Below are 13,648 nucleotides of genomic sequence, written 5' to 3'. Positions count from 1 at the left end.
GAATGATCAAATTGAAAAATGTTTATTTTCATTAAAAAAAAAAATGAACATAAAAGCATAAACTGCAAACTACAGGATTGCTAAAAAAAAAAGCCAAACATTTCCAATCAAAAGAAGACGAACTGAAACAACAAAAGACTATACAATGCAACAATGTTAACACAGCTGGAGCAGTTATCGCCTCTTCTGGAAGATGTTTCCTCTTCCCATTCCACCACGTCCCCGGCCCCTTGCAGCCACTGCAAAAAAGAGAATACATATTACACACAACTGACTAATACAAACCCCTCTGGTTTACTCATTTAGCACAGATATCTATGAATAAATCCAAATGTGTAAGAGGTGGATAATATACTCATGTACTGTAAAATGCATTTCATTATCTCTGTTAAATTAAAAAAATTAAAATGCTCTCAGTGGACCCATCAAGAGTTGTTAATACAAATCGGTACAACTTAAAATACATATCTATAAGTACATTGACCTTAAACATACGGGATTCAGTTCTGCAGCATAAAAAAAGGGGTTAATGTGTAAACTGTTGAAATTAGTAAAAGAGACACGAGTATGAGGTGAGGTAAGCTAAAAACCCAGCATTCTTGGAAAAGGTCGGGGAGGTACTGGTGCAAGATCTTTTCCTCACCTTGTGCTTTGAGAATAGCTGCCTTGCCCCTTCCTGCACCGGATCCCTGGTTCTTGTTTTTCATGCTCTTTAGCATGGGGGCATTTTTTAACATGTCCGGTAAGATCAGGAAGCGGATCTTGCTACCACGGATGTAGACTTGCTCCAACTGTGCCACGCGGCCATCACGATAAGTGACTGTTATGTTGGACATCTGTGGGCATAGAAACATGTAAATGCAAGTCCTTACACTTCAATGAAAAATACACAATTTCAACTATACATTTAAACCTAGACTGCAGCTAAATAGTGCAGTGCTGGCACACGTTGAGCGTTGAGCTGATTAACTGCGCGCAGTTAAGGTCCAGCTAGCAGGATGGGCACCATGGCTCTAGCACAGTTTGGAGCTTGAAAACATTGGATTAACTAGAAGTCCAGGAACATCTTTTAGGACACTCCAAACACATTATTTTTAAATATTTATATGGTTGTGAAACACCAATAAATGGCCATCACATCTTCTTCATGTGTCTTGTTGAACAAAATTCAAATATTTTAGTTTAGAGTAATATACAATAAATAAAATCATTTCAGCGAGATTGGCATCACTGTCTCTGCTTGAACAATAATCAGAAATATATCATTATTTATTTGTTGCCAAATGGTTTATATTATATTAATTCAAATCATTTCAGCTCGAGTAGACTGTTAGGCAACAAAGCAGCATCACACTAAAATAAGTCACACAAGAGGGTAATTTTCCTGTATAGTAAGTCAATAATCACATTTATGGGCGTATATTTAAGAATCACATATATGATGAGATTATTTAAAGCCTTAGAGGTCACAATGTAAATTGAGTTGTGGGTATACTATTAAGTCAGTTATCAATCTAAATGTTCCAATGATGCAAGAACGAGCAAATACAGAAAAATGCCTCATAACACTTTGGGGATATCTGGCTGCAAGAATGACTATTTTCTATGATTACATTATTATTCAGCATTTCTTCTTTAGAACCAACCTGGCAGTTCATGTTGTCCTCAGCCTCGATCAGCTTGCCTCTGTACACCTCTCCCGTGTTGGTCTCGCAGGTCACGATGTGTCCCTCTGCCTCATGCAGGACTTTGATTGGTACTCCGATGGACATATTTCAACTATCTTCCTGGAAGAAAAAGAAAAATGGAAGAAATGTTACAACGGCATAAATTTGTCACAAACCTGTTTCAAAAACTATTTTTACTTCCAGATATTTTGAACTTACTTCTACTTGATTTGGTGTACTATAAAACCATACATTTGGCCAGCCATTGTTTTTGTGTGAATCCATTATTTGCATTAGCACTCGCTATGTTGCATTGTTACCGTTTACATTATAGCACCATGTCAGTCTACAAAATGTTAATACTACTTATACTATTGCAGTGAACTACCCTAAAGTTATCACAGGATGCAATGATAGCTTGCTAACATTCCGGGGTTGTTAATGACCAGTTCATTGTAGTAGAGATACTTAGCTTCTAGCTAAATTAGCCACATTAGCAAACGTTAGTCCTCAATGAATTAAACTACGCTAACGTAATCTTACAAGGGGTTAGCCCGACCTAATATGTCTTTCTGACATATTAAATAAAAACAAAACACGTTGGAATTGATTTTTAAATGTAAAATTAACAGTTCATAGGTATGGAAACACACTTCAGCAAAGTGGGGAAGCAATGTTAGCTACCTGAATGAATGAGCTATTATGTACAACACAGATAAACACCATTGTTAGGTAAACTAAGCAATAACGATACTCTGTTTTAAATGTTAAGTTGCTTACCTGTTTTATTTCTTGAAATGTGATTTATTTGTCGTAGTTATTTCTTCTTGGACGATACTGCAACGTGCGCTGGTAGCTTTTGCGTAGCTTTTGGAGCCTTTTCCGCCTACCCACAATGCAACATGGGGTCAATAAACTGCTTCCGGTGTCATTGCACGGTGCATTGTGGGATTAGATTGTTATTTTAACAATGTTTTCTTTTTTTAAATCCTGATTTGCTCTGCTTTCTGTTAGGTGCTAAAGGAGCGACTGCCTTATTTTGCATTGATTTACACTTAGACTTTAATAATCAATAGGCGGGATAATGTTATTAATCAACTCAAGATAAAAAAAATATCTGCAGCTTTAATGTGTGTATTTATGTACATTCTTGGGTTATTTTGGCCTTCATTTCATTCACTTTGTACTGTACCTTTATAACATGTAGGCCTACCAGATTTATGTAAGAATACAGTCTATGGTATGTGGTAAAACTATGTAGCCTACATTACATGTACACATACTTTATTGACCTTTAACGTGCTGTTGCTTGGAAAGTCCCATATAAACAGTATATACAATCACATCTCTCCCCCTTCCCTCTTTAAGCTTTTTGTGTCACCGTGTATTATTATGTTGGTTGTTTTTTTAAATACATTTTTAAAAACTTGTCTCTCGCCTGAAATAAAGTCTATACAGTGTACAGTCTTTACACTAGACATTGTATACATGTTTCCAGGTCTATGTCTCCACTCTATCACATTGAGAGATAACATAAAGAGAATCGGAAAACAAACACCTTGTTTTAATTGTTTGTTCTTTATAAAACAGCTTGCAGAGATTTTGCATGCCAATAGATGCTTACAATACATGTGTTTATTACTCAATGGCATACTATCAAGACGCCCACCTGACGGTTTCCAGTCAGGCCATATGCCATACTTTACATGAAGGCTACCCTAAAAGAGCCTTGTGTGTGGACAAAAGCAAATGATGGAGCCAGTGAGGTAGCTTTGGCGGCTGCTATGGCATGTAGTTCACCTTCAGCTAACATTGCTTTTATATTTGTTTTTGTTTGTTATTGTGTTCACTCATCACCCATGACCACATCATTATATAACCCTTATATCACGCTAATCAAAATAGAACACACAAAATAAAGCATGAAAGTGAAATGGCTTCATCCATTTGAATGCCCCTGTGCATGACCACAAAGTATAATATACAACTGATATGCAAGGTTTTAAAATAAACAAACAGTACATGTTCTAGATACATACCCATTTGTGTTTATTCCTGGAGACATGTCTCCGGGCATGTAAATGTAGCTAAATGCAGGCCTTTCACACAATGGCTTTGTAATGAGGACTGGGAAAGCATAATGGCATAATAAAATACATCATGAAATGACCCTTCATTTTATTTCCATTGCATTAGGGTCATCGACTGGCGTCAGCCGCCGGGCTACTCTGTAAACACCTCTTGCTGATTCGCTGAGTCATCTGCAGTCATGTGTATGTACTTTACGTTAGTGTGTGTGCGTGTGTGTGTGTGTGTGTGTGTGTGTGTGTGTGTGTGTGTGTGTGTGTGTGTGTGTGTGTGTGTGTGTGTGTGTGTGTGTGTGTGTGTGTGTGTGTGTGTGTGTGTGTGTGTGTGTGTGGGTGTGTGTGTGTGTGTGTGCGTGTGTGTGTGTGAGTAGCCACACTACTGGCATATGGTGTGATGCTTGAAAAGATCAAACAAGCCCTTATTTTGGGTGTTCGGTTTACATTGGATGCCATTGACGCATACTCTATGTCAAGAAGTTGTTGAAGCAGCATCTTGTTCCCTGGCAGTTATCAAATCACTGATCAAACTAGCAACACCAAATGTTCTGTAGCTATCCAGCACACTGCGGAATTACTTTTAAACAGATTGTTAAACAAGAGATGATGCACACTTTCAAACAATCTTATTGTTTACCCCAAGTTGTCTTTGAGGGTTGAGTTGTATGGTTCCTTCAGACCATTACTTACAGCTGTTAGAAGGACATACAGTGCTTCATCTTTAACAGTCTGTTGAACACATAGCCGGTGTCTTCTAGAGAAGAATTGTCCTCAGCTGATGAAAAAGTGTGCTAATTAGTATTTAAGAGTCAGTGTTTTATTTTCAGATGAGTAACACCATACAGAATACAAAAGTGACTTGATGAAACAAATACAATTCAAAGTTTCAAATGTTTATTGACTAATGAAAATATAAATGCAATATACAGTACAGTTGAAAAAGCATTTGGCTTAGAAAAAGAGCATATACACTAAACAAAAATATAAACGCAACACTTTTGTTTTTGCTCCCATTTTTCATGAGATGAACTCAAAGATCTAAAACATTTTCTATTTACACAAAATAACCATTTCTCTCAAATAGTGTTCACAAATCTGAAAAAATGTGTGATAGTGAGCACTTCTCCTTTGCCGAGATAATCCATCCCACCTCACAGGTGTGGCATATCAAGATGCTGATTAGACAATGTAGGTAATGTTGTGAATTGAGTGGCCCATGGTGGTGGTGGGGTTATGGTATGGGCATGGTATGGGTATGGGTATGTTATGGACGACGAACACAGGCCACTCGATTCACAACATTACCCTAACCCTAACCATATCCCTAACCCTAATCCTACCCCTCACACCAGATACTGACTGGTTTTCGGACCCCCCCAGACCCCCCCAATAAAGCAAAAATGCACGTTTCAGAGTGGCCTTTTATTGTGGCCAGCCTAAGGCACACCTTAGCAATAATCATGCTGTCTAATCAGCATCTTGATATGCCACACCTGTGAGGTGGGATGGATTATCTCGGCAAAGGAGAAGTGCTCACTATCACAGATTTTTTCAGATTTGTGAACAATATTTGAGAGAAATGGTTATTTTGTGTATATAGAAAATGTTTTAGATCTTTGAGTTCATCTCATGAAAAATGGGAGTAAAAACAAAAGTGTTGCGTTTATATTTTTGTTCAGTGTATGTTATTGTACTGCATGTCATTATGTCTCAACATTGGTTGAATATAAAGAGTAAGTGGGCAACAAAAAGAGAGCAACAGGTGCTTACAGTTACTGTGGGTTTTATTGAGGCTTTATTAATCCTTTTTCATTTTGTTATGTTTTCAGACTTGTATAGGTTTTATGGCATATACAAATATTTAAAGAGGACATATCATTATACCATTTGCACATATTGGTTCCTGGAATTATTACACTCAACCTGTGAAATAATACACCCTAGTGGGCGGACTGTCTAGATCTGAAAACATAGGATTCAAGAAACCATTCAGATTTAGCTCCCCTGGGTTCTGTACCTGCAGGTCAGTCACAGGAGACTGGGCTCTTTTGGTAAAACGGAGCATTTCAGACACACAAAGACCGTTGGAGATATATTAAGTGTTTTTTGAACATTTAGGCATGTACACATTTTCTATTAGAAAACCAAAGTATGACATGAGCATAATATGTCCCCTTTAAATACCTAAATATCTATGTCATGAGACTTTTGTGAGCTCTGTTGAATGTTCAAAGTCAGATTGTTTAAGAGAAAAAGCCTGAACATTTACAAAAGCAATGCAATTTACACTGTCTTTCACCTCCAAAACATCTGTTGTTCCCTTCAAATAGGAGACCAACTGGACTCCATCCTGAGCAGCAAAGCCTGTGATACATGGTTGCTGCATTCCTGGAAGGTGACTACCCTTCACATGCTGTCCGTTAGGTATGTAACTACCTGGTGCAGTGTCTACATTTGATGTCCAATGGCAAGAGACTTCATGAGTTGCTTTTGGTGTAGATCGCTCAGGACTGGAGTCCAGGACGTAACTATTCACTAGGGTGTCACTCGATGAACCCTCTCTACTGGTACGGGAAGAAGTCCGCCGCCTGAAACTGCTTTTCCCAACACTTCTGCCATCACCACAATCGTTCATAAACCCACGTCCATCCCTCTGCCCGAGGATTTTCTGGTACAGGATCCTTCGAAAGGTCTGCCTGAACTCCCGTATGCGATACGCGTAGATGAAGGGATTCACCACAGAGTTAGCATGGGAAAGGATGATGGCAATGTTCATTACCCAGATATGTACGCGCCCACAGTCCTGACACAGGTGGTTGAAACAGTTGATGAAGTGCAGCGGGAGCCAACACAATGCGAACAAACCGACAATGATAGCCAACGATTTGGCTGCGTGAACTTCCTTCTGCAGGGTGGAACGAGATGAGCTCGACGATGAAGTTATAACTCCAGGAGCGGGCGTGTGTGCGACTTTAAGACACATCAGTCGGAGCTGGCGTCGAGCAGCCATGAAGATATGGGCATAGATGACCAGCATGACCAACAGGGGCACCAGCACACAGCCGAAGAAATTGAAATATACCATGTAGTCCAGGGTAACCACTCCTTCAAACAGGCACTCGGTCAAACCTTCAGGGCATATTTTGCTGCTGGTTGGGGCGGTTGTGTTCAAACCTGTACAACAAAGAGCAATGGGAATTAAGTGTCAGTTTTATCTTATATAATGTTAAACAAATCAGTAAAATTGCATGCTTTAGGCTTTGGATGACAAAAATGCCAGATACATTTCCTTTAATTGTTAGTACTGAAATGAATTTGAGCTTTATATCAAGAAATACAAATGAAATGCATCCTTCCATTTTCCCCAAGGAGCGTTTGAACATCTTTTTTCAACCTAACTTTGAAAATGGTTGTTCTAGGAATTGGAAGTTGATGCTAAAAGCAGGGATTGTTGGGAGATGTGTTTATTTTGGCGAACTGTTTCCCATAATTCAGATTTTCTGGCTTTTAACAACTGACAAAGAAACAAAACGGAGACCAGCCTCAACAAACCATTACACCTACTCAGAAACCATTGAACCATGTAACAGATGCCACATTTATGTTATTTCTACAGGCTTAGGGTTAAGTCAGGTTTACATTTGGAGAACAAATAAACTCCCACCTGTGTTCCAGCCCAGCATTGGTGTCAGGCCGATGCCCACTGAGAGGACCCAGCACAATGCGATGATGCCCTTTGCCCTCTGCCCTGTCACCAGGCTGTTGTACCTAAATGGTTGAGCAGAGAAGAATGACACATGAGTTGTTTTATCTAATCGCTTTGTGATAGTATCCCTGTGTGGCAAAGTCAATACTTGGTGATTTGAATGAACACTGGCATCACTGGCTTTTAAATACACTGTAAGCACTTACAGCAATCTAACCTCTCCAGTACTTTTGTCTGCATTTTAAAGACACATGAAATTACTAAATCCATTTTGATTGAGGCTTTTATGCCAGTATATATTCTCATTTCTATCCATGCTAAAAGGTGAAGAAGTGAAACAGTGCTGCATGTTGCTGCATGACTTTTGACACCTTGTAAGTACACTGACACCTACAGTAAGTGTGCAATAAAGGGCATTTCCTTCCTCTAATGTAATTTACCGGTACAAGTATTTCTCATCTTTTATTTTTCACACATTAAGACAAAACGCTAAAGATGTTTTCTTCAGTGTAGTCATATACTGTAAGGGATTCTGAACAATGCAGTGAAATACAAACATGACATTTAATAAAATCACATGATTTATAGAGTACCAACTTGGGCGAAATAATGAGGACATTTATTTTACTATGAGGTCGCTGATAAGATTAGGTCAACAAAAATATACAATAGCTTTATATTATAATAATTAAGTTAGCCTTTTCTGACACGAGGACATACAACATGTACATTTTTGATCAATAATTCAGATTTCACTTAAGCAGGCCATTTGAGCTATTAATACCCAGAAACTGGACCTGCTTTTAAGAAAATCCAGCTTTTAAATATTACATTTTTGCTTCATCCTCAGGTTGTCAGACACTTTTAAAGACCGTGTTGGCAGCATTGATTCATTCAGACACAGGCAATGCACACATTTGAGTGGAGGAATACAAATTGAGAATCAACACAAATAACCATAGTATTCCTGGTAACAACATCCCCTCACCTACAGCCATTGTCCCATGTGACTGAGATTTTTCACGGCCAGGATGGCGGCCAGCAGGCTATATTAAGCCTCTAAAAACTCTGATGAATTATTAGCTCTGTGGTCCTTGGTGCCAGCCAGGGGTTGTGGCACCATCTCGAGCAAACAAACACGCGCAGAGGCCATTATGCAACTTTCTGTTTATGCAAATGTGTCACCTGCTATGGCTTAAAGCATGCAAAATCCTCTCATGGCAGGAGTAAAGAATGCAACTGTGACTAAACAACAGTGGCTTTGGTTAAAACAGTTCAACAACAACTTAATAGTATGTAAAAATGCCAGAAATGTATGTGCTTTGTTAAAATAAATGAGACCGTTTTAAAGAGATATAATTCAAATGGTGTTGATTTACATGAACATTTCTTTAGAAGATGTTATCCCTCGAGCAGCACACAAACAGTAACCTAATAAATCCTGTGGAGGCATACATCTATGTCTGCAAACAGCCGGCCACATTATCTGTAATGTAATAATATCTTTCTATAATTTAATGTGCTTTGCTACAGTGCATTTGTAATTTGGACACACTCCTCTGACTTGTGTGTAAAGGACATTGTTGTCACGATCTGTCTGTGTTGTGTTTTATCTTGTCTAGATCTGTCTTTGGTTTTCTGATTGCGTTGTGTCTTGTCTAGATCTGTCTTTGGTTTTCTGTCTGCGTTGTGTCTTGTCTAGATCTGTCTTTGGTTTTCTGTCTGCGTTGTGTTTTGTCTGGTTTAGATCTGTCTGTGGTTCCCTGTCGTTAGTTTCCCTGGTGTGTCTAATTTACCCGATTGTGTTCACCTGGTGTCCCTGTGTTTTCTCCTCCCTCCTCACCTGTGTCTTGTTTGTATGATTAGTCTTGTGTGTATTTAAAGTTCTGGTTTTTCTGTCTGTCTTTGTCGGTTCGTCTGGTGTAATGACTTGGTCTGCGGTGAGTGTTCTGTTCAGTCTTTGTTAAATCGTTTAGCCTTGAAATAAAGGAGTTATTTTTGTCACTTGAATCTGCATTTGGGTCCTGCTTCCTTCACACATCGTAACAATTGTGTTGAAATGAATACAGCTAAATCATATCTTTCTAAACAAAATGCAGATCTATCATTAAGTCCCAGACATTTGAACAGTCTGAAGAGATATGTGGTGAAAGTGCCAGTGTGGAAAACCGTATTTGTTTCAGTTGATGTGACCTTTTTGTTTCCTCTCACCTGAGTGAGTTATTGATAGCGATGTAGCGGTCGACGGCGATGGCCAGCAGGCTGAAGATGGAGCTCTGGGTGAGGATGAGGACGAAGCAAGCGATGAAGAGGCAGCCAAAGAAGTTTGCACAGAAGCCGGTACTAATGTGGGATTGCAAAAAGACATGTTAAAAACCAGTAAATTGGCACAATTGGATTTAAGTCATTACAATTGAAATGAAACGGCAAGCAGTACCTTATAGTGATCGCGAAGGGGATTGCCAGCAGCCCCACAGCAATATCAGCCACTGCCAGTGACACCACGAAGAAGTTGGTGATGCTCTGCAGATTGGAGTTGAGGCAGACGGCCCAGCAGACCAGCACGTTTCCCGCCACAGACAGTAAGGCGATCACCAGCTCCAGGCCGATATAGACCAGCTGGTCATTCTCCGGCATGGTTGTTTTTTCTTATTATTTGCTTTCTTTGCGTTTTCATTCCACAAACTCAGCTGCTTTGACTTGTTTTTAGACAAAATACCACCTTGCCAAACCCCATGGTACGCCTTGAGGAAAGAGTGACAACAGAGGACAGCCAAGGCAGGATGTTGCCACCACAAACATGACACCTGACATAATGTTTACTGAAACTCAGTCTGTGAGTCTTCCTATTTCTCTCTGCAGCCGTCTTCACCTCCTTTGTGTTCGGCTTGGTAAACTTTGCCTCAGACGGCGGCAGAATGTTGAAGAGGAAGGGTCTGGGAGGTTAGCCCGATGGCTGCCAAGTTAAGAGCATTGGTCTGGAGAGTGAGTGAGAGAGAGAGAACACAATCTGTCATCTGGCCTGTACAAACAGATTGCAGCCTACCACACGGGTCCGAAAAGCAATCTATCTCTGGAAGACAGGCGTGTAGTTTGTTTCCATACAGGGCCAAAGCAGACAGTCCAACAATGCAACCTTTTATTTCAGGAAAAGTTTCCCGAAACTCTGCCACACACTGACCATTCCTGTCAATGACATGCTTTCCTCCAGAATCACTGATAATACCAGAGATTAAACCACCTATACATTTCAAAGCCATTGTACCAACACTTTAGCACTTTGTTGGGCTATCATCACTGCATTTATGTCAACCTCTACAAAGGCAGTCTGAGAGAAATGCAAGCCAAGTTATTCACTTATGAATAATGGGGTATGGCTCAGGGGGGAAGACAGACGTGTTTCCAGATCGCGTGAGAAAATAACCAAGGCTGCATTGATACTACACTATGCAGTATTATGGATTCTCCCTATAGCAGTTGTTGCCAGTTGCCTGTGGCTTCAGATTAGCGAAATACCAGGGGGATTAGTATATTTAGAAAATGTCTTTGGGAAAAATGCTTAATTTTGTTGTGCTTTTACGCAATTTCTTCTATTTTTTTGACATTTTCTTAAAACTCAATACAAACAGAACGGGTTAGTCTATAATACAAGCATCATATACAATATGCTGCTGTACATTCAAGACCAATGGCACAAGTTTCTTCCTCTTGTTGGAAACGTGAACACGTATATAATAAAACCTGGGTTTAAATTCCCTGAAATGAGGCACAGCGCACAAAGCAGACATATGTTCAAAGTAAACTTGGTGAGAAGAATGATTTGTTATGGTCTAGTTCCTGGCACAGCGATTAGGGAAATCTGTCACGAGCGATGCTGGGACGTGTTTTTCAGGGCCTTGCATTAGCATGTCTCTGCCACTGTATCAGACATGAATCCAAAGATGAATGTGACACTGATGAGCGTAATCTCATAACAGAATGACTAATCAATCTGACCAGCTTTAGCATTCATGTACTGTGGGATATTCTTGGAGCCGATGAAGATGCTCACTGAGCCTCAATCTAATATTCAACATCTAGTGGGTGTCAATGTCATCCGCATCTTGGGCAAAATGGCCGTAGCTTTGTATAAGAAAAAGCTGTGATTATAATTTGTATATTGACGACGTTTCAGTTCACTTCAGTTATTGGGGAATTCCCCATTGAGTAATATTAAACTATGAAGTGTATGGAAATCCACATCTAACCAACGTGTGGGTTATTTCTTTAGATTCCATATTGAATCATCAATCTTCCTATCTGTTGAGGTTAGGGATTGTACCTGATTAGAAAGACATATTATTTTTCGACTAAACTGGCTATTATTGTACTGTATATGAAAAAAGATTGGTAAAAGATCTCACGCGACCTCATAGTCATAGGAAATATAAAGACACATTGCCATAGAGTTGAAAATATAAAGAAAACTGAAAACATGTAGATTAGCTTTCTTTCCACACATTGTGCTTCCACCAATCTTGCTGTGTTGTTCTCACATAGTTTTGTATTAGCTCTACAGCTATGATCCTGATTGGCAGTACGTCGGACCAAAGTTGTGCTTTTTCTCTATTGTTTAAACTTTCTCACAAGCCAAAGGAATTAAAAAAAACAAGCTTTATGCAGCATTTCTAGAAAGCTATAAAACCCAACCATTTAAAACCTCAAGCTGCTGCTGCAACATTTGCAAAATAGAAGAAAGGGGTACAATAAAACAAGAACTTACATGATTATTCTTGTTTAACCTTCTTCCAGTTGTCTGCTTTAATGAAAAACGACTCTCCTTCATTATGATCAGGGCTAAATGTGCATTAAGGCTTGGAGGAAGTGATAAGAACATGCACATCCTGCTAGAGGCTGATCTGTCTCTGCCATGTCAATCAATGCACCAGCTCCACCAAAGGCATAGGAAAACAAAATGAAAAGCTGCTGTATTATTATTGGCAAAGGTTCTGTGTGTATAACTAATGAGGGAGGCCCACACATCTTGTGGACTCTTGATAGCAAGAACATATAAGACAACAGAAACATTAGCTGGGCTAATACTGAACAATCACTGCAGGGAAAGTTTTGTTATGACAGTAGATGTTAATTGATAGTGATGGTCAAAATGCTGATCAGACGTTCATCAATTTATCAGCCTTACAAAGAGAGATAAATACACACACTTTCATAATTACAGCTATTCACACAAAGTACTGGGTTGATGCAATATCAGGTAGGCTACATTGATTTGATTTGAACCATCTAATTCTTAAATGTATTACTATGAAAAACTCCACAACCTAGACACATTGAAATCTTCAATGGTTAGAATAACCAATAGTTGCTTCTGTTCAATTAATAAACACAATCTTCGCGCATTGGTTATGGAAAAAAGCACCTGGTCTACTCTTCTTAGACATAATCTGACACACATTTAAAACATAGCCTGAACAAGCAGAACACATTTCTTACCTTTAAGAGAGGAAATAAGAAGTCTTTCCTCCTAATCAACGTGTATAAGAACACAATAGGCGGATATCTTTACCCCAGAAACTTAAATGGAAAGTGACAGACACGGAATGAAAAATGAATACGTTGTAAATCCTGTGATATGTGACTGCTGCTGATGATCGGTGGTTCAGGGGAAGTTCTGAATGTGAGCCGCACACACGCTGCAATACAATAGAAGCGCGCGTGCCTCTTTCTCTCTCCTGCGCGCGCGTGTGCGTGTATGTATCATGTGTGGGTGTGTTGGTTGAGGAGGGTGGTCTTGTGGTGAATTGTGACGTATGAACGGCTGGAAAGTGAAAGAGGCCGAGGAAATTAAATAAAAATAAGATACCGTCAAAATAGGTGGAATACAAGTACAAACATTTTTCGATGATAAGTTTCACATTAAACATGTGTTACAAAACGCGAAAGAAACCCCAGGAGAAAGCCAATTCTGAGTCCACGTGCACACCCTCAAAACCACGCCCATTTTTGGTTTGTTGTAAATGAGGCTGTGCGTAAAAGTCAAATACGCAGACAAATGTGAGGATTGTATTGTTTGAATGCTTCATGGTTATGTGCCTTAATACATTGTAAATTATGTATTCAGAGACCTTTAAACTTTATTTTTATTTGAAATGTAATGTAAAACCTCTGCCACGTTTGATGACACAAGTGGC

General features: G+C 39.3%; 2 protein-coding genes across 2 annotated transcripts; both read right to left on the bottom strand.

Moving 5' to 3' along the window:
• Positions 1 to 6: 6 nt before the first annotated feature.
• Positions 7 to 2,580, bottom strand: snrpd3l (small nuclear ribonucleoprotein D3 polypeptide, like). The gene is made up of 4 exons (XM_034096067.2): positions 2,448 to 2,580; positions 1,647 to 1,787; positions 644 to 836; positions 7 to 239 (listed from the first exon to the last, which is right to left on the bottom strand). Exons 2-4 carry the CDS (start codon positions 1,770 to 1,772, stop codon positions 175 to 177), a joined length of 384 nt encoding a protein of 127 aa, XP_033951958.1. The 5' UTR covers positions 1,773 to 1,787; positions 2,448 to 2,580; the 3' UTR covers positions 7 to 174.
• A 2,821-nt stretch (positions 2,581 to 5,401) lies between these two features.
• Positions 5,402 to 13,165, bottom strand: adora2ab (adenosine A2a receptor b). The gene is made up of 5 exons (XM_034096627.2): positions 12,951 to 13,165; positions 9,895 to 10,435; positions 9,669 to 9,800; positions 7,416 to 7,519; positions 5,402 to 6,925 (listed from the first exon to the last, which is right to left on the bottom strand). The coding sequence occupies exons 2-5, from the start codon at positions 10,092 to 10,094 to the stop codon at positions 5,949 to 5,951; spliced, it is 1,413 nt and encodes a 470-aa protein (XP_033952518.1). The 5' UTR covers positions 10,095 to 10,435; positions 12,951 to 13,165; the 3' UTR covers positions 5,402 to 5,948.
• Positions 13,166 to 13,648: the final 483 nt, after the last annotated feature.

This window comes from Pseudochaenichthys georgianus, chromosome 12 (genome assembly GCF_902827115.2).
Source record: "Pseudochaenichthys georgianus chromosome 12, fPseGeo1.2, whole genome shotgun sequence".
NCBI classification, from domain to species: domain Eukaryota; kingdom Metazoa; phylum Chordata; class Actinopteri; order Perciformes; family Channichthyidae; genus Pseudochaenichthys; species Pseudochaenichthys georgianus.
This window is presented reverse-complemented; position numbering and strand designations above follow the sequence as displayed.